The sequence below is a fragment of the Alosa pseudoharengus genome, unplaced genomic scaffold (genome assembly GCF_046254945.1).
Source record: "Alosa pseudoharengus isolate Yale_2024_CS ecotype anadromous, Long Island Sound unplaced genomic scaffold, YU_APseudo_1.1 YU_APseudo_1.1_scf_10, whole genome shotgun sequence".
NCBI classification, from domain to species: Eukaryota; Metazoa; Chordata; class Actinopteri; order Clupeiformes; family Clupeidae; genus Alosa; species Alosa pseudoharengus.
The window spans coordinates 18,146,441-18,170,634 of record NW_027468565.1 but is presented as its reverse complement, the minus strand read 5'-3'; the positions used below and the strand labels follow the sequence as shown (position 1 = coordinate 18,170,634).

The following is a 24,194-nucleotide window of genomic DNA, read 5'->3' as shown; positions in this document are numbered from 1 at the left end:
CTAGCCAGGTTGTCAGCTTAGAAAATGTTTTTTTGTCCATTTTAACACTATATTCTTATAAGTGGTAAAAGCGGATTTTTTTTTCCAAAGTGCTTTCATTTTCTTCCATGTTACCTACTGTAATTTTGGGCAAATGTGCAATATAATCCAATTTATGTGCAAGCATGATCATTAGGGTGGTTGTCAAGCTGATTTTTTGTGTGTGTGTATGACTTTAAGCAATTTCAGGCCAATTTTTTGGTTTCCTGCTCAACATGACATACCAAAACTAAATGTTGAATATCTCCACAACCACAAGGACCATATACATAGAAATGGTATCAAATGAAAGCTAACACTCATAGGCTGTCTGCAGAAGTGTCAGAATTGGCATTTATTGTACAGTGTAAGAGACAACAGAACTAGAACATGAAAAAAACAATCTTCACCTAAAGAGAACCAGTTTTCAAAGTGAATATCAGCTTGGAAACATAACATAGTATCCCAAAACCTCTATCAATCAGTACCGCTATCTATTGGAATGAGTCAAGCCAAGTTTAAAGCTTGTAGGGAGAGACAGTGCAATGCTGCACAAGTTGTCATTCTTTAATGTCAAGGCAGTAATGTAGAACTGTAGATGGTGGTCTATGGTGCTATTTGACTTCATTAATGTACCAGGTTGTAACACAAATTATATTTAATTGACATATCACTATAGTTATTAATTCCATCCTAACATAACTGCTCTCTCACTTCTTTAGGGTAAGGGGTTAGTAACTAGTTAGTAGTAATAACTAGTCCTGCTGATCCTAGCACTTACCACCTGACTAGAACTGACTCTCGATTGTTTAAAAAACCACTCACTGATGCACTTATTCTTATTGTACTAGAGCTTTTTAAAATGGTCATATAAGTGTTGAGAGAATTGCTTTATAAAGCTTAAACTGTTAACCATGTTGTTAGTTGCTTTGGTTAAAAATGTGTCAGCCAAATGTAATGTAATGTAATAACTAATAGTTGTATGGCAAAGGTATGTTTTTCCCCTTCCAAGCAGTGACACTCAGGAAGGCAGCCAACAGAAGGCACCCAGGGACCATGTCCATGTGCTCAATCTGAGTCCTGGGCAGGGACACAAAAGAAGAGTTTACCGTTTTGAGAATGAATACCTTTCCGATACAAAACATGCATGCATCCGAGGGCATAATATAAATCTAATCTACAAAACAAGAAAAACAATATCATGCCAAATAATCTGAAACAATGTAGTTGCATATAATGTGGCAAAACTCAATAATAATGATGCGAGTACCTGAGTATTCTTGCACCGAGCTGCACAGGCACATCCACATGCCCCACTACAAAACATTCCACTTTTTTGACATCAACACTGCCTGGTACTGCACTGACTTCCACTTTCCTTGCATCCACATATCGTCAGCTCCAAACACCTGGCCTGTACAGGTTCTTTGGTTAAAAGCTGGGGGACAAGCATTCCATCCTTCATGTGCTGGTTGGGAAGGGCAACTGTGGATGGGTCACTGGTGACTGTTTCCACTGAGTTGGTGGTAAAGTATCCACATTGGCTTTCACAAAAACAGGGCACAGCGAACATCATGGATTGAAGTGCTGTTTGTTTTTGGATCATACCGTTTGCAGACAAACTGTTCTGCTGAGGATAGAATAGCTGGACTTGGTACTTCATCCTCACCAAAGTTGTGGAGAAGATGAGGGCACTGCTGGAACACTTTCCACGCCATCCTTTTTCCTATTCCAGTGAACTGACTGGTAGTGTCACATCCAGTGATGGCATGAAATGCCAACAGACCATCCAGAATCTCATTTGACATTTTAATATCATGCACTTTAATGTAGCGTGGTTTCTTGGCAGTTCCTGCTTTCATCCAAATTTCTGGGCTCAGCAGGTTGCAAACACAAGATGCAACAACAGTACATCTGTGTCACTGCACTGAATGATGAGCCTCTCATACCCTTTGGTTGTGGCATCATGAGGTTGTGCCTTCATCTTCTCCACAACTTTGGTGATGATGAAGTACCAAGTCCAGCTATTCTATAAGTATAAGTATATATACTCTTTTCATTTGGGGCAGCCGTGGCCTACTGGTCTCTGCATTTATCCCAATCCGTGAATTAGTGAAACACACTCAGCACACAGTGAACACACAGTGAGGTGAACCACACACTAATCCCTTGCTCAAGGGCACTTCAGCCGTGCCTACTGATCGGGGTTCGAACCCGCAACTCTCCGGTCACAAGTCCGAAGTGCTAACCAGTAGGCCACGGCTGCCCCAAACCTGAACAGAACAGTTTGTCTGCAAACTGTATGATCCAAAAATGACCAGCACTTCAATCCATGATGTTCGCTGTGCACTGTTTTGGAAAGTGAAAGCCAATTTGGATACTTTACCACCAACTCAAGATGCCTTGTCTCTGCACCTAATGAGGGCCCACTATCAAACAAAGTTTGGAAACAGTCACAAGTGACCCATCCACAGTTGCCCTTACCAACAAGTTGTGGTTGGCACATGAAGGATGAAATGCTTGTCCCCCAGCTTTTAACTAAAGAACCTGTACAGACAAGGTGCTTGGAGCTGACGATATGTGGATGCAAGGAAAGTGGAAGTCAGTGCAGTACCAGGCAATGTCAAAAAAGTGGAATATTTTGTAGTGGGGCATGTGGATGTGCCTGTGCAGCTTGGTGCAAGAATACTCAGGTACTCACATCATTATTATTGAGTTTTGCCACATTATGTACAACTATATAGCCTGACGAGCCAGACCCACATTAAAATGTAGGGTCTGGGTACTCACCGTTCGCAGTGCTCAATCCGAGGGGCGGGATAATCGGTTGTCTTTCCAATTCCCTCTGCACGCAATAGGACAGCGCTAGAACGAGTCCCATGCGTTTTCCCACCAGCGGAGCTAGTTGGCTAGTTCAAACTTTTGCCAACTTAAAAAAAGCTTAACTCGTGTCAAGCTGTTCGCCAACAGCAAGATCCATCTTCTTTGTTTTCAAGTAGCAGGGAATTCAAGCCAAACTGTTGCAACTCTGCCATCAATCATTATGTTAAGCCCCCCTAACGATTTGATTGGCCTGATAGAAGTTTAATTTTTCCAGCTCACAAGCCAACAGAGTTGCTAGACTAGCCCTGCGCTAGGGTGCATATAGATTTCTAGGCTAGCAACTATATTGTTTCAGATTATTTGGCATGATATTGTTTTTCCTGTTTTGTAAATTAGATTTATATTATGCCCTTGGATGCATGCATGCATGTTTTGTATTGGGAAGGTATTCATTATCAAAACAGTGCCTTCTGTTGGCTGCCTACCTGAGAGTCACTGCTTGGATGGGGAAAAACATACCTTTGCCATGCGACTATTATATAGTTATTACTACTAACTAGTTACTTACCCCTAACCCTAAAGAAGTGAGAGAGCAGTAATGTTAGGATGGAATTAATAACTATAGTGATATGTTAATTAAATATAATTTGTGTTACAACCTGGTACATTAATGAAGTCAAATAGCACCATAGACCACCATCTACAGTTCTACATTTCCGCCTTGACATTAAATAATTATAACTTGTGCAGTATTGCACTGTCTCTCCCTACAAGCTTTAAACTTGGCTTGACTCATTCCTATAGATAAGGGGTACTGATTGATAGAGGTTTTGGGATACTATGTTATGTTTCCAAGCTGATATTCACTTTAAAAACTGGTTCTCTTTAGGCGGAGATTGTTTTTTTCATGTTCTAGTTCTGTTGTCTCTTACACTGTTCAATAAATGTCAATTTTGACACTTCTGCAGACAGCCCATGAGTGTTAGCTTTCATTTGATACCTTTTTTTTGTATATGGTCCTTGTGGTTGTGAAGATATTTAACATTTATTGCTGGCATGTCATGTTGAGCAGGAAACCAAAAAAAAATCAGCTTGACAACCACCCTAATATCTTACCTATGGGTGTCTTCTACCTAAAAAAATAGGGTGACAGCTTGTACCAAAACATGTCCGCAAAAGTCTTAACAGAAGCCCTTTTCAGAATTGGCCCCCTGACTAATATGGGCAACTGCTGTTTATGGGCAGGAAAGATCCTCATGTTTACAATGACTTAGAAAGAGAGAGAGAGAGAGACAAAGATATTTTATACAGTATAGCACTGATGAAGCTACTACTGTCCTCTTAGTAACATTACCATTTATCCTTTTATTTTACCTGTTTTCCCGTTCATTATTAAATTTTTATCTTTACAACAATATTAATGTAAAGTTGATTATTAACATGTTATACCTGTAGCTTTGGCAACAATGACTTTATTCATTCATGCCAATAAAGCACCATTTGATTTAATTTGATTTGATTTGAGAGAGAGAAAGGCAGAGAGAGAGAGAGAGACAGGCAGAGAGAGAGAAAGAGAGAAAGAAAGGAGAGAGAGAAACAGCAACAAAAACAGCCTGCTGATGATCATGCTGCTGAAAGCAAGCTGGAGATAACTACTGCACCTGTAACCCACTGCTGGAGATAACTACTGCACCTGTAACCCACTGCTGGAGATAACTACTGCACCTGTAACCCACTGGAGATAACTACTGCACCTGTAACCCACTGAAGATAACTACTGCATCTGTAACCCACTGAAGATAACTACTGCACCTGTAACCCACTGGAGTTAACTACTGCACCTGTAACCCACTGCTAGCTGATGTAACAGACTCGGAGGAGACAGAGAAGAGGTTGACTGAGAGGAGAAGCAGAGGGAGGAACACCTCAATAACGGAGTCAAATTCAGTTAGTTACACTGGACAGCAGCTTAACACAGTGAAACCTCAAATGTGTCAACATAATCAGAAACAAAGAGTTAAATAGCCCATGAATAAATAGTGTGTAGTAAGAAGAGTTAAATAGTGTGTAATAAGAAGAGTTAAATAGTGTGTAATAAGAAGAGTTAAAGAAGAGTCCTGACTAATCCCCTCCTTCTCTCTGGGCTGTCCAGAGACATGTGTGAATCCATCTGCTGGAGATGGTGTTTAATGCCTCATGTGTCACTGTGGATCCTGAGAAGTGAAGCTTAATCTAATCTTTCTCCCCTTTTATTTATAGTCACACAGCCTGGATGCTTGAGCCATTCCCTGGACAGTATATCATGAAATATACACTGCCTGGCCAAAAAAAAGGTCACACACTCTAATATTTCGTTGGACCGTCATTAGCTTTGATTACGGCACGCATTCGTTGTGGCATCGTTTCCACAAGCCTCTGCTATGTCACAGCATTTATTTCCATCCAGCGTTGCATTCATTTTTCACCAAGATCTTGTATTGATGACGGGAGACTCGGAACACTGCTCAATGTTATTCTGCAGCACAAGCAGTGCACCTGTTCTGTGTGTCCTGTGGTGATCACATGAACGCTACATGTTCTGTGTGTGTCCTGTGGTGATCACATGAACGCTACATGTTCTGTGTGTGTCCTGTGGTGATCACATGAACGCTACATGTTCTGTGTGTGCTATGATCACATGAACACTACATGTTCTGTATGTGTCCTGTGGTGATCACATGAACGCTACATGTTCTGTGTGTCCTGTGGTGATCACATGAAGGCTACATGTTCTGTGTGTCCTGTGAGCACATGAACGCTACATGTTCTGTGTGTCCTGTGATCACATGAACACTACATGTTCTGTGTGTGTCTTGTGGTGATCACATGAACGCTACATGTTCTGTGTGTCCTGTGGTGATCACATGAACGCTTCATGTTCTGTGTGTGTCCTGTGGTGATCACATGAACGCTACATGCTCTGTGTGTCCTGTGTCGTTACATGCTGATATACTGTATGGATTGTTGCGTGCAAGGGCAACCATCAGTGCAGCACTCCACCAAGCAGGCCTTTATGGTAGAGGGGCCAGACGGAAGCCATGTTTTTGGCCGGGAGTTTGCCAAAAACCATGGCAAGTAAAATCCTCTGGTCTGATGAAACGGAGATTGAACTATTTGGCTTCAGTTACCAACGGCGTGTGTGCAAGAAAGCAGGCACTGAGCTGCACTAAATGGTTGCACATGCTCAAACATAGTGAGATGGTGGGAGAGAGAACATCCAAGAGCTAAAGAAAGAGAAAAACAGAGATGAGTAGAACTCTTAAATTCCTATGCACAGCCTTCTACAGGTGCACGAAACATACTGAGGGGGCACAGGGGGTCCCAACAGTGTGTGTGTGTGTGTGTGTGTGTGTGTGTGAGAGAGAGAGTGCTATTGGCTGGAAGCACATTGCTTGTGCTGTGGTGTGCTGCTAGTCCTGAATGACACGTTTGTTCTCTCTCTCCTCTGTCCACAGCCAAAGAGGTGACCAAGGCTTCACAGAGAGCACAGCAGGTAAAACACACACATCTCTTCTGGAGTGACATGATTGGATATGGCATGCACACACCCCTTCTTCATCCTTTCATCCTGATGCATAGAAATACGATTGGCAGTGGGAGGTTAGCCGTTTTGCTTCGTGATTGTGTTTAAAAGGACATGAAAGAATGCTCCTCTGGCTGCTGAATAGCTTTTGTGTCATTCTTTCACTCACTCTCTCTTTCTTCTTTCACTCACTCTCTCTTTCTTCTTTCACTCACTCTTTCTTCCTTTCTTTGTGCCGTCACTGTGGTGTACACATGCCCTCTCGCAGACACACACTCTACCATTGGGTCCTTGGTTACCTGTCTGACCATGGCCACCCATCCACATAGACACGCGCACACACACGCGCGCACACACACACACACACACACACACACACACACACACACACACACACACACAAACACGCACGCATGCGCACACACACACACACACACACACACACACACACACACACACACACACACACACACATACATTTACATTTATTCATTTGGCAGACGCCACATTCAAACACCAATGGACACACACCAATGGACACGCACATTCATTGATATGGAGGGAACATCTTATCTGTAAATTCAGATTGCTGTGGAGTCGATGGTGTGATGGCCCATAAAGGATGAGGAGTGATAAAATCAATAAAGCAAATGACTCTTACCAGCTGAGCAGGGGACAGGCATACAGATATACACACATATAAGTATATAAACACAGTCAATCCATACATGCACACGTGCCTGAACATGTGCACGCACAGATACAGACACACACACACACACACACGCACACACGCACGCACACACGCACAGATATACACACACACACACACACACACACACACACACACACACACACAGATACAGACACACACACACACACACACACACACACGCACGCACGCACACACCGACAGATATACACACACACACACACACACAGATACAGACACACACACACACAGATACAGACACACACACACACACACACACACACACACGCACAGATACAGACACACACACACACGCACACAAACACACACACAGATACAGACACACACACACACACACATGCACAGATACAGACACACACACACACACACACACACACACACATACACACAGATACAGACACAGACACACGCACAGATACAGACACACACACATTCTTCTAATTATGCTCAGTTCTTCTGTGGTATTGATTTTGTAGTGAAAAAAAATCACCTAAAGAGACTAATCAGAGGTAGTGCATCAGAGTGGGGTTATGATTGCTTAGGAGTGTGTGTGTGTGTGCGCCTGATTTTGTTTTGGAGTGTGTGTGTGTGTGCCTGATTTTGTTTAGGAGTGTGTGTGTGTGTGTGTGTGTGTGTGAGTGAGGTGTGTGAGTGTGTGTTGGTGTGGTCTACATTGGGCTGAATTCTGAAGTGCAGTGCAAGACCTTGAGGTCCAGAAGGAACCAATGCCAGAGGACACCAGGTGACCAGATGTCTGCGGAAAGACATCGTCTGGCCTGCCTCTTGTCATTTTGGCACACACACACACACACACACACACACACACACACACACACACACACACACACACACACACACACACACACACACACACACACACACGTATACACATACACAGAGAGAGAGAGAGATACACACTCTCACCCAGTCACACACACACACACACACACACACACACATACAGAAAGAGAGAGAGAGAGAGAGAGAGAGAGAGAGAGTTACACACAGAGTTTGTTGAGCAGGTGCAGGTGTCTCTGTACTCGATGGTGTGTCAGGGTCATTTTAGGGTTTTATTATTTCTAATTAGCTTATGATTCTCATAATAACTGCAGGCCCTGCTGGCCTCCTCTGGTGTGGAGTGGACCAACAGAGGAGGAGGAAGAGGAGGAAGAGTGGACTCGGTAAAGGACAGAGTGTCACCAGCGGAGCTTCACACTGTAAGTCTCTGCACTCACATACACTCGTATGAACACTTGTGAGCACAGATTTTAAAAACCATACACATAAACATTACACACACACACACACACACATATTCTCAGAAACACATGATGCGTGCTGCGTCCACATTCCAGCACCCACTCAATATAGATGAGACACACACACACATCGATTTATCTCCGAAATGGCCAATAATGGCTGCGACCTGCACCCTCAGATGTAATGGAGGTGTGACCTATACAGGTTGAGCTCTTGAGCAGAGCTCTTGATAAAACCTTTGCAGGCATCAGAAATGTCAGTCAACACCAGATGGCAGTGACTGCCTGTAATTGCTTGTTGCTTGTGTGTGTGTGTGTGTGTGTGTGTGTGTGTGCAGGGCTACAGTGCGCCCATGATGGCGTGCGAATGCAAAAAAATATTTAGGCGCACTGGTGCGAATGACTTCTAACCATGTCAGTGTTTGTCTACAAAATAAACCGCAACATCGACAAACATTACTGGTGCAAACCATAGAATCACGTCGCGAATGCAGCATAAAAACTACACCTCCCATCAAAGTTAGCAGTTTCGCGTTGTGACTCGCTACAGTAGTAGTCGCTTCTATCAAGTCCAAGAGCATGCAGAAAAAGCGGAAAGTTAGACTAGCCAGCCAAGATGCAAAGATTGAAGAAATTAGTGCTTCTATCCACCGAATTCATCCGATATAGGAGGAACAGGATGAGATTCTGAGAATGCAGTAAGAGAAGGAAAGGTAACCTAACATGCATTTTAGCCCAGTTGACGTATTGGCTGCAATATGCAAAATATAGCTGTAGCGAACAGGCAAAAAAAAGTAGCCTCCTGTAATACTCCCATTTTATTCAAAGGTAGAACGCTACTGACAACTCCAGGCTTCCACGTATGCTTGTTTGTTTACGCCGAATACAAGCTGAAGTGCAAAATGAAAGTATAGGCCTAGCGTTTGCCTACTGCCCCCATCAATGCAGATATTTCAAATAAAAATTAAAAGGATAAAAAAATATACATCCTTGAAAGCCTATGTTGGGTTTTGTGGAAGAGAAAATGGACTGTTTTAGTAGTAGTATTAGGCAGTATGCAGTCAGATAGGTCACCATGGGCATATTTGGCATTAGCTATGGATTCACAAATAAATAAATTAGCCTACATTTGGCAGGATACTTGATATACAGGCTAAATGCAAATATGGCAATGTATTATATTATTTTACATTAACAAAATGTAGGAAAATAGAACAGACTGAAAATAAAGTAGGCACTGATCTTTAAAATCCTGTTTCCTGTAGCCTAAATGTTGTCAGTCATTCTTAATATTCGCAATTGGTGCACTGGCATGTTTAACTGTTAGCTGGAGTGTAATGTTAGATTATGTGTAAGTTAAGTACAGAACTGACTGTGCGCCCAAATTTTTGTCTGTGCTCCTACATTTTTTAACTTTTTAACTAGCACACAAGTGCTCCTGGAAAATTTTTTTAGTGTAGATCCCTGGTGTGTGTGTGTGGGAGGGTACTCTGAAGCTACTTGATGAGTGTGTGACGTGTTGACATGATGAGTATGTGACGTGTTGACATGATGAGTGTGTGATGTGTGTTGACATGATATGCTATACAGATGGAAGTCCAATATATTTTAAATGTATGCCACAGGTTTAACAGCAAACCATGATGCAACAGGGTTAACAGCATGATGCAACAGGTTGCAAACCATGATCAACATTTCAGATGCAACATCTGAAACACAATTAAGGAAGTGAGTTTGACATAAGGCCCTTTACTACTGGGTGTTTGGTGTTTTAAGCCCCCAACATCGTCTTCCATGCAGCGCTGCATGGAAGGCACTAGGGTTAGGCAAGTGTTGTTTCTTGGTGTTTTATGCCCCCAACGTTGTCTTCAAGGCAGCGCTGCCTGGAAGGCACTAGGGTTAGGCATGGGTTAAGGTTAGGGTTAGGGTTAAGATAAGGTGCCATTAAGTCAACGGTGGCAGCGCTGCCTGGAAGACGACGTTGGGGAAAAAAAACACCATCGAGCGCAAGTGTTAGGGTTAAGGTCAGGGTTAGGGTTGGGTGCCTTGAAGTCGACGGTCGCAGCGCTGCCTTGAAGTCGACCGTGGCGGCTTAAAACACCTTCGAGCTTACTACTGTGGGCATGGTGGATCAGTGGCAGCGTTACGAGCGTTGGTGTTTGCCAATCAGTTGGCCTGGCCTCCATTTCCAAACCCGTTGTTAAGAGGCCGTTCTAGATATCAGATATCAATAAGAGGCACGTTACTGAATGATGGTTTTCAGAGGGCAACACTGTGCACAGACACAGTGCTCTCTTTCTCTCTCTCTCTATCTCTCTTTCTCTTTCTCTTTCTCTTTCTCTTTCTCTCTCTCTCTATCTCTCTTTCTCTTTCTCTTTCTCTTTCTCTCTCTTTCTCTTTCTCTCTCTTTCTCTTTCTCTTTCTCTTTCTCTCTCTTTCTCTTTCTCTTTCTCTCTCTTTCTCTCTCTCTCTATCTCTCTCTCTCTTTCTCTTTCTCTTTCTCTTTCTCTTTCTCTCTCTCTCTTTCTCTTTCTCTCTCTTTCTCTTTCTCTCTCTTTCTCTTTCTCTGTCTCTTTTCTATTCTTCCGTTCTTTCTTTCTTTCTTTTCTTTCTCTTTCTCTCTCTATCACTGCGGTGAGTAGCAAACTAACAGCAAAAGCAGAAATTCTGTAATGGATTCTCCAAGTCAGAGTCCCAGGTGTTGGCTCGTCCTGTGTGAGCTGTCTTATCGTTAATATTTAGAGAATTATTGACGGGAAGGTTACACCTCTCACTGGGGTGGAGAAATGGAAAAAAGGAAAAAAATAATTTCAGGCCTGTCTGAGTGAGGTGTGTGTCTGTGTGTGTGCGTGTGTCTGTGTGTGTGCGTGTGTCTGTGTGTGTGTGTGTGTCTGTCTGTGTCTGTGTCTGTGTCTGTGTGTGTGTGTGTGTGTGTGTGTGTGTGTGTGTGTGTGTGTGTGTGTGGGTTGGTTTGTGTCCTCACTTTGATCTTTGCCGTTATCTGTGGATTGCACAGAAAGGACAGAAATCTTCCTGCCTCAAGTTGTACCAAGTGATACCGAGCACAGAGCTGAGGAAATGAGCTGACTCATCAGATTTCGCCGCTCAGAGAGCTGAATCATCAGATTTGGTGGACTGGATGCTGACTGAACACGTCTGACAGAAATCCGCCTGAAAGTCTTAATGGAGCTAAATGCTGACAGGATGTGCTCGGTGCACTGACGACAGCCCCAACATGTTCTGTTCTCTCATTGCCAAATGCAGACACACTTGCTGGAAGTGCCTGTGCAATTATGCACCCTCAGGGTGTTAAAGAAGTAGAACTTTGACTGGACATGTTAAATAAACGGCACATTGACTAAAGGTGTTTGATGGACTTGAATGACTTGACAAAAACAGCATCTTACTGACAGAAATCTGTCTGAGTGTCTTAAATAGACTAAAGAAAGACTGACCAGACATGTTAGAAACCCTTAAAAAATCAGTGTTAAAAGGACAGAACTGAGCATCACAGATGTGCCGACCGAAGCGCTTCAGACACAAAGAATGGTATGTGTAATGACCAGAATGTTGATTGTGAACTAGCCTTTGCATTGATTGTGCACCGAACACTGACTGAAGGTGCTGGATGGACCAGATATTGACAGAAGTCTGACCCTGCATGTTAAATCGCAATTCATGCTGAGTCAGTGTGGACAAACCATTGACTGAGCATGTCAGATGAACTGAGTAATTATTGACTGAACATGTGAGATGAACTCAATATTGATGAATGTGCTTAATGTTGACTGAACATGTCAGAGTAACTGAATATTGAGTCAGAGTGTGTGTTTTCTGTGTCTGTGCCCTGTAGATTAAAGGAGCACCCATCATGCCCGCCGCCGTGCCCACTGTGGTGCCCAGACCTGCTGTCCGCACGGCTGAGGCCTTCGTGGGCGAGGTGGAGGCGCTCCGTCGGGAGCTGCGGGAGGTGCGGAGGAGGCAGGAGGTGGCGGAGGACGAGGCTCTGAAGCTGCGCGCGCTGCTCTCCCAGAGGGAGGCTCAGCACGAGGAGGAGCGGAGGGCCGGGGAGCGGGCGCTAAAGGAGGCGCACGGGCGCTCCTGGCAGCTGGAGGAAGCTCTGCGGGAGGTGCAGCGCAGGATGGCGGGCTCGGAGGCGCGCGTGCGCCAGATGCAGGCCCACCTGATGGCCGTGCGGGAGAACCTGGTCGAGGAGCTGCGGGCACAGCTGCAGGAGGCCAAGGTGCAGCGGGAGGAGGCGCAGGGGCAGGTGGCGCGCCTCCACGGGGAGCTGAGCCTGAGCCGAAGGCGCGGAGAGGAACAGCGCGTCAGGGAGGAGCAGCTGGCCGAGGAGGTGCAGAGGATGCGGCAGCACCTGGAGCAGGCCGAGCGGGAGAGGGACGAGGTGGACGCCAGGCTGGCAAACGCAGAGGCCAGTCTGAAGGACAGGGAGCTGGACACCACCAAGAAGCTGCTGTCGGACGCCATGGGCAGGCAGATTGTCAAACTGCGGAAGGGCCAGGACAGCCTGGCATACAGCGAAACACAGATGGCCCATTCGGAGATGCTGCCTGGCGGTCAGAGACAGGAGGCGGGCAGTGTGGCACAGATCACCACCTCTGAGCATGAGTTCGACAAGGAGCACACAGAGACGCATTGTGCCATCTCTCCTCATTCTGCTCATGAAGATGGCACTGGGGCGAAATACACCACCTCTCTAAAAGACACACGCGAGGAGGCTGGCATGGCACAAAGCACCACTCCTGCCCACGCCACCCGGAGAGAAGCCGCCGAGGTCCCGGGCAGCACGTCTCTGCCTCCGCTAGCGCTTCAGGGCACCCAGTCCTCAGCTGAGCCCCAGGACCCTGCGTCCATCAGACCCCCTCCTCTGGACGATTACGTCCCTCGTGAGGAGCACTCGGCCCTGACGAGCTCATTGACCACCGTGCTGGAGCAGGCGGAGGCGCGGACGGAGGAGGCCCTGAGGCAGTACCAGGAGGCACGGAAGGAGGCCGACGGCCTGCTGAGGGAGCTGCAGCAGCAGCGGGCCGAGCTGGACACCTTCCAGGAGGCGCTGAAGACTCGCTTCGTCCCGCTGGACACACTCGAGGAGAAGGAGAGGGAGCTCACCCAGCTCAGGGAGGTGCTGCAGGAGAAAGAGGAGACCACGCTGAAGGAGAAGGAGAAAGAGAAGGCTTTGATCGAGGAGAAGGAGAGGGAGATCGCCCAGCTCAGGGAGGTGCTGCAGGAGAAAGAGCAGACCACTATGAAGGAGACGGAAAAGGAGGTGACTGTGCTCAGTGAGCAGGAGAAGGAGCTCACCCAACTCCGGCTAACCTTGCAGGAGAAGGAGCAGGCTGCACAGGAAGGGAGAGAGAGGGAGCTTACTGTGCTTAGTGAGAAGGACAGGGAGCTGACACAGCTGAGACTTAGCCTGCAACAGAAAGAGCAGGCCATGCTAGTGGAGGGTAAGGGGAGCAAGGCAGCTCTGGAGGAGAAAGAGAAGGAGCTGAGCCAACTCAGGCTAACTTTACAAGAGAGGGAGCAGGCCATGCAGGGGGAGAGGAGCGAGAACAAGGCGGCCCTGGAGGAGAAGGAGAGGAAGCTGACCGAGCTCAGAGTTGTCCTGCAGGAGAGGGAGAAGGCTGTCATGAAGGAGGAGAAACAAGAGAGAGTTGCTCTGGAGGAGATGGAGAAGGAGCTGAGCCAACTCAGGCTAACTTTACAAGAGAGGGAGCAGGCCATGCAGGAGCAGAAGAAGAGAGAGCTGAATGAACTCAGTGGTGTTTTGCAGGAGAGAGAGTCGACTGCCATAAAGGAGAAGGAAAGAGCGCAAGCTGCACTTGAGGACAAGGAGAATGAGCTAGCCCAAATCAGGGCTTCTCTTCAGGAGAGAGAGATGGACTGCAATGAGAAGGAGAAGGAACTAGCTCATCTCAAGATATCTCTTCAGGAGAGAGAGAAGGCCGCCGTTGAGAACGAGAAGGAACTAGCTCATCTCAGGGGAGTTCTTCAGGAGAGAGAGAAGGCTGCTGTGGCAAACGAGAAGGAACTAGCTCATCTCAAGATATCTCTTCAGGAGAGAGAGAAGGCTGCCATGGAGAAGGAGAAGGAGCTAGCTCAGCTCAAGATATCTCTTCAGGAGAGAGAGATGGACTGCAATGAGAAGGAGAAGGAACTAGCTCATCTCAAGATATCTCTTCAGGAGAGAGAGATGGACTGCAATGAGAAGGAGAAGGAACTAGCTCATCTCAAGATATCTCTTCAGGAGAGAGAGATGGACTGCAATGAAAAGGAGGAGCTAGCTCAGCTCAAGATATCTCTTCAGGAGAGAGAGAAGGCTGCCGTGGAGGAGGAGAAGGAGCTAGCTCAGCTCAAGATATCTCTTCAGGAGAGAGAGATGGACTGCAATGAGAAGGAGAAGGAGCTAGCTCAGCTCAAGATATCTCTTCAGGAGAGAGAGAAGGCTGCCGTGGAGAAGGACAAGGAGCTAGCTCAGCTCAGGGGAGTTCTTCAGGAGAGAGAGAAGGATTCTCTGGGGAAAGAGAAGGAGCTGGACCAACTCAGACTAGCACTACAGGAGAGAGAGATGGACTCCCGTGAGAAGGAGAGTGAGCTGGATCAACTCAGGCTGACTTTGCAGGAGGGAGGAGGAAGAGGAGGAAAGGCAGGAGACGAAGAGCAGGAGGAGCAGCGAGAGGCAAGTGATGCTCCTCTTCCTTGCTTCCACGTGGCAGAGACTCTGGAGACCTCAGACAGCATCCAGTATCAGCAGAGCCTCTGGCAAAAGGACACGCATGACAAACACACTCAGGTATCAAAGGGAAGCTTTTTGCTTTAACTCCTCTCTGTGTCATGCCATAACAGATGATGAAACTGGCTGCAATCAAAAGTTATTCTGTTAAGGTCAGGCCTGCCCTCAGCACGCTGCTCTATTCAGTAGCACCAACTAATTGACTTTGTTATGAGACATGGTTTAGAGGTGTATTTACCATCTTACTGTACAGTAAATACTCATGTGACCCTTCATGGCAAAACCAGTTGGAAGATCAAATAGATCAAATTCATAGAAATCATAGATTGATATTTTACACACAAATAATATATGGAAACATTCTTTAGATAATTGTGGTCCCCTTAAGTCTCTGCATAAAATGGTCCAGATGCAGTCTTGCTTTACCAAACATGCCGGGTGGCATGGGCATTGTTACACAATGTCCCCATATGATGTCTTGTAAGATGCATGTGCGTGATGGATGTTGTATGAAGTGATGAGGCCTGTGTGTGTGTGTGTGTGTGGGTGTGCGTGTGTGTGCGTGTGGGTGTGTGTGTGTGTGTCTTTGTTTTCCTGTCTCCTCCTCCATCTCTGGTTTCCATGGTGTTTAACTACATGTCATGGAGTATGGATGCCCTCCCGCTGAGTTCCTGCTCTATGAGTGAAATGTCATCTAGTCATTAGTCTCCCACACTGCCTTCATCCCTGCCTCTCTCTACCCACATACATGTCTTTCTGCATGCCTGCCTGTCTGCCTGTTTATACCTGTCTGTCTGGCTGTCTGCCTACCTGCCTGTCTGCCTGTCTCACTACTTGCCTGGCTAATTGTCTCTCTCTCTGTCTGTTTCTCTATCTGCATGCCTGTCTTTCTGCCTGCCTGTTTGTCTCCTACTAGCTGTCTGCCATCCTGCCTGTCTTTCTGATCAGCCATGTTCCCCTCCAGGTTCCTGGGCTCCAGGAGGAGGGCGAGGGAGCCAGGCTGGTTGCCCGAGGCTGCCTGTCCCCAGGGGCCGAGGCTGGGGGTGAAGCTGGATGCCTGGAGGCCCACAGTGGCCTGCCGGGCGATGGAGAGGCCCAGGGAGACGCCAGCCACCTCCAGACCCAGATAACCTGCCTGAAGCAGCAGCTGGAGGTGAGAGAGAGACCCTGGGTGCTACCAGGGGTGTACAGGTGCTATCAGGGTATACAGGTGCTATCAGGGGTATACAGGTGCTACTAGGGGTATACAAAAGATATCAGGGGTATACAGGTGCTATCAGGGGTATACAGTTAGATTGGGTGATATGATTCATGGTTATACAGGTGATATCATGGATATACAGGTGATATCAGGGGTATACAGGTAGATTGATAAACCTGTAGTCTGTTGCCCCGTCAGAGATAGTCAGTTGTCATGTCAGTTGGTAGTAACGTCAGGGGTATAAACTGATAGAAAGACTCTGGTAGAGTCATCTCAAGCATATAAACGGATAGAAACTGGTAGACGCATGGCCTTTAATTTCTGGTGTTGTGCAATAAGATGGAGACATTCTTTCTGCCATCTAGATAGATAGATAGATACTTTATTGATCCCCAGGGGAAATTCAAGCTTCTCACACCCAAGCTGTCCCCATCTGTCCTGTTTTCTGTGCTGATGTCCAATAGAGCGTGAAGCACACCCACTAGCTGTCTCCATTCTGTCTCCACTGTTTTGTTGGTGTTGGAAGGAACTGTCTCCCTGTCTGACACTTGCCTTAGTTTAGGGGCTGGCATTTTGCCTGAGAAATGTATCTGGAGTTTGGAAGGGCCAGTATACAAACACTATACATTGTAGTCTTTCAGTATCTAATGTCTTCTTGATTAAAATGCAGGCGCACCAGGCTGTAATTCCCGGCATCGTGTCGCATAGTGAAGTCATTCCCTCAGCCGTGCCCATCACTATTCACACTTCACGACCCCATTGCTTCTCTCTTTCATTCCAGTGCAATCTCATTAAGCTCCATTCTGGGAGATGGTGTTGTAGAGCGCAGTGGCGGTGCCTATTCAGAGCGAGAGCAGCACTGATAGAAATATCTGTCCCATGGAGGTCATTGTACTTTTGCACCATATCGGGCACGTGTGTGTGATTCGCTTGTCGTTGGGTCCCGCTGTGCGGGTTTAGGAATGAGATTTATTGATGCCAATGGACCTCGGGACACACACACACACACACACACACACACACACACACACACACAGGCAGCTTCTCCTACCATTGCCACAACTGATACTTGCAGATGCCTCTGGATTTTGAGGGCTGTCTGTATGAGCATGTCTCTGATTGCATCTACCAATGTCTGTACTGTACTATAAATCAGTGATAAAGTTTAAATTAAAGTTTTTTTTCTACATGGATAAATATCAATGTAAAATTCAAATGCTTGAAACCCTAGCCTTACTCTCTAATGAAATTGGCTTAAAGGAACACCAGGCAAGCCTGATGCTTTTTCTCTACGAAACTCCCCCTCGCTCGGTCTGAAGCTCTTTTCCTTTTCTTTGCGTCTTCTGTCAAGGGTTTTCGATGCTTCTTCGCCGGTTCTGCCATTATACACACGTTTGCAACAATCTCTATCGTTTCGTTAGCCTGCCTGCTTCGGTCGGCGGGTAGGATACACTGAACTTGCAAGCGGGATATTCTTCCTACAGGCAGTAGGGGCGGGCGAGAGAGTCTTCATTCGCCCTGTAACGATTCATTTAACCATATACCGACTTACGAAGATGAGTAATTAACACGAAAACATTGCCTGGTGTCCCTTTAAAGATCTGCATCAGAAACATGATAATGAACAGGTCTCTCTGACCTTTGATAAAAATGGGATTAAAAAGGAAAAAAAAATATTGCTAATGTGCAACAAATGAAAATGTATTCCTAAAAAAACTATTTAATATGGAAATGTCAGATAGACCTTTTTAAGTCTCTGCTGACAAATTGGCACTTGAGCCATAGACCTGATGACATGACTGACCTTTTCCTCTATGTGTTTGTCGCTGTGCGGTGACCACAAAAGTATCCCACAGTTAATAAAACCTTACACTAAAGGAGCAAAAGAAATTTGCACAACTTTAAGCTCATTGACAGCCTCACTTATTTAGCAAAACACTACACACATTTCTCTCTTTTAGAAACAGAACTTTCAGACAACCTCTCTTCTTTGCAATTTCATAGCACTGCCTTCCAAAATCCCACACCCATGAACCCATTGATCAGACACAGCTGTCTGGTGGAGACACTTTGGTGCATAACTGTAAACTCATCCACCAGGCCGGAGTGGTGTTAAGGGCAAGTCCCGGGCTTCAACAGAAATGGAAGGTGATGATGCAGTGAGAGGAAGAGTAGGAGGAAGAGTAGGAGTGAGAGGAAGAGTAAGTGAGTGTGTAGATGGGAGGACCAGTCCATAGAGGAAGAGGAAGAGGTAGACCGGAACCCGAACAAGACAGGGTCCAAATGTAGGTAGCGCATTCACATTTAGTGCGCTACCATCAGCTGAACATGAGTTCTAAGCGTCTTTGTATGGTCATATCTGACTTCACTAGACTGTGAATGCACGTATTTATGTTGTAAGACATAAAATAAATGAATGATACCGGCACTACGCACAAATTAATTTAAACTTACACCGCACTTCCCTAATAACTTCTGACTAGTTCTCTCGTGTCACTGACAGTAAAAAACACTGGGAAAACACTGTTCAGTCCACCAAGTCATAAGCTATTGGTGCTGCGCAGCACCAGTTGTGATATTTATCCTACTGAGTGTAATCATAGGTAATGTCATGTATGAAAACTAGTATTGTTAGGCAATACTATAAGTGTCAAGTCCAGGCCAGCTGAGGTGTGGCGATGACATCATCAATAGGCAAGTATGCGGTTTCGCCGTCCAAACTCACAAGGGCTACGGTTTCAGATTTTTCCACCCTGGGACCGGGTTTCAAAAAAGTGCGGTTTCGGGCAGTGGGTTTACAGGATTCGTTTGGACGATCAGCCAAGACGAAGCAAAACCGGTGCGTTTAACCCAAAAAGCGTCTCCTTGTGGTCAGGGCCTTAGTCATGCATCTAGATGTATGCAGGGTCTATGAGTAGTAAGCAAGTGTGATATTTAGTCATGCATCTAGATCAGGGGAAAATTGGCCAGCGGGCCGCACAACAATACCCCCCCCCCCCCCACGACACACGCATAAAAAAAATACATTTTTTATAGCCTATAATTTAGTATGAAAAGTATTTGCTTTAAAATATGAATTGCTTAAAAATACTGCTAATTTTATGCTGTTTAACAAATGTATAAATTGTGCACTGTCGCTTTAATTCACGTTTATTTCTCAATTATCTTCTGCCTGCTCCGCTATGGCTAGTGCTGTACCTACGGCTGGGCCCTCTCACAGTTTTTAAATGGTCAGTAGTGGGAACTACTGTTGCCTTCATGATTTCCTTTTAAAACTTTCTTATAAGAAGGAGATATCAATTATCAACAATCACAAGCCAGCTGGAACCTGCGGCTCTCTCTCCCTCTCATGAGTGCAGACGCGTTCCCAATTAAATGGATTGCATAATGTTCACGTTAGATCTGCTGCAAAGGAGATAAATAAGAGTTAACTTAGTTTAACATGATGCTATCTCTATTTAACATGATGTTTTGACATTGACATTGTAAACGTTATCTAAGGAGAGTGAAAAGCAGTTTGCAGTAAAGCTAACCAATGTCGTCTCTATCGCAGGAAAAAATTAGCGAGCAGCCTGATAACTAAATGAAATGCTCGGCGGGCCGGATGAAAGTGCTTGGCGGGCCGGATCCGGCCCGCGGGCCGCAGTTTGCCCACCCCTGATCTAGATGTATGCAGGGTCTATGAGTAGTAAGCAAGTGTAATATTTAGTCATGCATCTAGATGTATGCAGGGTCTATGAGTAGCTTTTCTTTTCTGTGTTTTTGTTTCCAAAAATATGTTCACTGCACTATATTCTATTGAGGATATATTCTGTTTTGATTACCAGTGTAATTGATAGATGTATTGAGTGATTTTACAATGTTGAGATAAATAAAGTCTTTAGTGTACAGGTATGGTCTTGTGTATTGTGTTCAATATATTTGTGTATTCTAAATGAACCTCTAACCCTATTTTATCAATATTTCTGGATTTTTAAATAAATAATTATATAGTTTTGCCTTGTTAATTGTGTTAAACAGGCCGTTTTCAGAATTGTGTTTAAGCAATTGAAAAAAAAAATGAAGAAACAGTGCGGGGTCGCAGGTAGTGATCAGAAAGATTGGTTGTCATTCCTCTAATGCTCTCTCTCTCCCTGCCCCCCTCTCTCTCTCTCTCTCTCTCTCTCTCTCTCTCTTTCTATTGCTCTGTTCACTGTTGTTTGTTCTTCCATGGCCTCTTATTTTCCTTTGCTGCTGTATTTCTCTTTTTCTTTTTGTACTCCTTTTGTACATACCGTTCCCTTTTTCTCTCTCTCTCCTGTCCCTCCCCCCACCCTTCTCTTCTCAGGAGTCGGAGACGAGACACAGAGAAGTTCTCTCCATGTATCGGGCTCGGCTGCTGGAAGCAGCTCAGGTACCCTTCCTCCCTCATTTACATGTACACACACACACACACACACACACGGACACGCACCACTCTTTTACATCCTGCTCCATCGGACATGTGTGTGCTTGTGGAACTCTCCCTCTGACAGCCCTTCTCTCGCAATCAGATGTGTGTGTGTGTGTGTGTGTGTGTGTGTGTGTGTGTGTGTGTGTGTGCGCGTGTGCGCGTAAGTGTGTGTGAACTCAGGCATGCCTGTGCGTGTGATGTGCATAGTTTTCCCTGCCCGATTCCCTCTTGCTGTTTACTTTTGCTTGCAGGACTTTCTGGTCAGATGCATTTGAATGGATTTCAATGCATATTTCAGCCATGTGTGAATGTGTGTGTGTGTGTATGTGGTGCGTGCGTGTCTGTCTGTCTGTAGGTGCTTCTTTGTTTCTCTAAATATGTTGTCTGCTTATTTTGGTATATATACATGCTTACGAGTGTGTGTATAACCTTTTTTTGTGTGTGTGTGTGGTTTCCACAGGGCTACATGGATGAGGAGGCTCGGGCGGCCTTGCTGCAGATAGCCGTGATGAGGCGAGAGTGTGTGTATTGACCCTGAATCTCCCTGAGCGCCTACATCCGTAACGGACTGATGGAGTGGCCTCTGCACTGTGTATGTGTGTGTATGTGTGTGTGAGTGTGTTATGAACAGCAATAGCACCAAGTCATCTGAGGACTTGCAGAAAATATGTGTGTGAGGAGGGAGGGTGAGATGGGATCAGATCCCTGAGTGTGTGTGTGTGTTTGTTTGCGCGCGCCCGATGTGTGTGTGTGTGCGCGCGCGTGTGTGTCTGTGTGTGTGTGTCTGAGAATTACTCTTCAGAGCCACCTGTGTTGTATACAGATTAGATACTGCAAGCTTTTGTACCCAAGCCTGCTTGGTTTGGTACAGAGGTGTAAAGGGGGCTGCTGTCATGGTGTCAGGAGTTTAAATGAGAGTTTGTGTCAATGTGTCAATCACTCAAACTGTTAACCTGCTGCTGTGAAGACCCAAAGAAATAGAAGGACTTTTTCTTCCATGTACAATGTACATTACTTCAATATACAGTACTTTTCTTTCTGAAAGGTTGAAAAATTGACTATTATTCTGCTTTCTCATTCTTCTCTCTACAATACATGAAATAAATTCAAAATAAAAAGTAGACTAATAATAATGTTATTAATAACAATAATAGCAATAATAATGACAATGATAATAGGTTGTCTAAACACTTGTGGTAAACAAAGGAAGCTCACTGCTCAACACCTCCTTTGTGCAGCAGCAAGCCTGTGTTAGAGGGAAGTCCACACGTACGAAACCTATCTTTTTTCCCTCCGTCTTCCCTGAAACCGCATCAAGAATATTTGCTTCCAAACGGATCCATCTCAACACGATTCAACACGTTACTTCATACCCCAGGCCTATAGGTGGCACTGTTTCTTTACAGAAATTGACCAAAATTTGCGCTTTACAAACAGACAGAATAGGCTACGACCAAATGGCTAGTGCAAGGAAACCAGAATTGTTTGTGTGGACTGATGGTGAACTATCAACTGTAGTCAACTGTAAAACTAATAAACTTTATTTTACGGTTTGTGAAGGGTGCAGTCCCGTCTTTTATTTGGCTAATGCAGGTAGGCCTACTAATCACCTTTACTTTCTTTGGTTGTAGGATAGTCCGTGATTCACATTAGTTTTGGCTATCACCGCAATTAGGCTACTAAACGCAAGGCTTACCCAAGTTCTAGGCTATTCTGTCGCCACATTTATACTATTGCTATAAAACCTTCGTTAGTAACAGTCAATACTTTTGCCTGCATCAAATCGCGCATTCGCATTCAGTGTGCTACCATCGGCTTAACGTGAGTTCTAAGCGTCTTTGTATGCTTATCTGATTTCACTCGACTGTGAATGCATGTATATATGTTGTAAGACATGTAAAATAAATGAATGACACTGGCACTACGCACAAATTAATGTAGCCTAAACTTACACCGCACTTTCCTAATAATAGTTCTCTCGCGTCACTGACAGTAGCTAGAATGCATTAAAAAACACCGGGAAAAACAGTGTTCAGTCCACCAAGTCATAAGCTATCGGCGCTGCGCAGCACCAGTTGTGATATTTATCTTACGGAGTGTAATCGAAGGTAATGTCATGTATGAAAACTAGTATTGTTAGGCAATACTATAAGTGCAAGTCCAGGGCAGCTGAGGTGTGCCAATGACATCATCGATAAGCAAGCAGGATGTGCGGTTTCGCTGTCTAAACGAATTCAAACGGGCTACGGTTTCAGATTTCTCCACTCTGGGACCAGGTTTCAGAAAGGTGCGGTTTCGGGCAGTGCGTTTACAGGATTCGTTTGGACGCTTGGCCAAGACGAAGCAAAACCTCTGCGTTTAACCTAAAAAGCGTCTCCGTGTGGACGGGCCCTGATTCCAGTAAAACTTACAAGTTTAGAGTTTGCCCTCTTGTGGTCATCTCTGAGACAGCAGTGACCTTCATTGGTTAATCTTTCTGTTGGCCTGTCTTATGAGTGTTTTACATCCTCTTGTGGAGATGTTTGTGCTGAGTGGCCAGGACAATAACAAAATAACCTAAAACTGACATTTGTTTTTGGAAACAAAGACCAAAATTATGGAATCAAAGGACAATATAGCTATGATTCAATATTGAATCACCGTGTAAATTGCCTTTATTATATATGCTCACAAATGTAGCATAATCATGTATGCTATATTATATGGGGGGGGGGGGGAGGGGCATTTGCCTATGGATTTAGAATGGGATGCCATTGAAGTTCCTTTGGGTCCCACTACTTTTGTCGGTATAGTGTACATATTGCATTCAGGAGGTGTTGTGAGGAGACTTTGCCACGACCACACTACTGCTGCTGCCACTGTACCTAAAATATTCTAGAGGAAATGAAGTGTACAGTCTGATAAAAATAATACTGTGGTGTGTGTAGTGCTGTCTCTAATGGTGATGCGTGATACTGTACATGTGGGATACCTAGTGCATTTTGACATGGATGGATTGATGAGCTCTAAGAGAAGGTGTATACTCTCATGTCTCTATGATGGGTTGCTGGGTTGGTGCTGCCCCCTGGTGCTGGTGGGAGGCAGTTGCAGTTCACAGAAATAGTACAATAATAATAATAATAATACATTTTTATTTAGAAAAGCGCCTTTCAAGGTACCCAAGGACACTGTACAATTAAGTATAGGCAAGGAAATAAATAAAACATGCAATCACATCCATGGTTGAATTCACTGACAGTGTGAACAGTACATTCAGGCAGGGACAATGAGAGAACAAGCATATAGGAAAAACACAAACACAAGTTGGACATGGACACAAGGTACATAAAATGCCAAGATGCAGAGGAAACATAAAACAGCCTAAGAGGGCATGCAGTAGTAAACTGAGCACAAAGTGAAGACCAAATGTAGA

General features: G+C 45.1%; 1 protein-coding gene across 1 annotated transcript in view; it reads left to right on the top strand.

Moving 5' to 3' along the window:
• uacaa (uveal autoantigen with coiled-coil domains and ankyrin repeats a) overlaps nt 1–23,341 on the top strand; it is a 44,162-nt gene extending 20,821 nt beyond the window's left edge. Inside the window, exons 9-14 of the mRNA XM_076266375.1 lie at nt 6,336–6,373; nt 8,249–8,353; nt 12,249–15,209; nt 16,114–16,302; nt 20,678–20,743; nt 21,243–23,341. Coding sequence (XP_076122490.1) covers nt 6,336–6,373; nt 8,249–8,353; nt 12,249–15,209; nt 16,114–16,302; nt 20,678–20,743; nt 21,243–21,314 — 3,431 coding nt within the window. The 3' untranslated portion in view covers nt 21,315–23,341. The remainder of the gene's footprint in view (nt 1–6,335; nt 6,374–8,248; nt 8,354–12,248; nt 15,210–16,113; nt 16,303–20,677; nt 20,744–21,242) is intronic.
• The last annotated feature ends 853 nt before the right edge of the window (nt 23,342–24,194 follow it).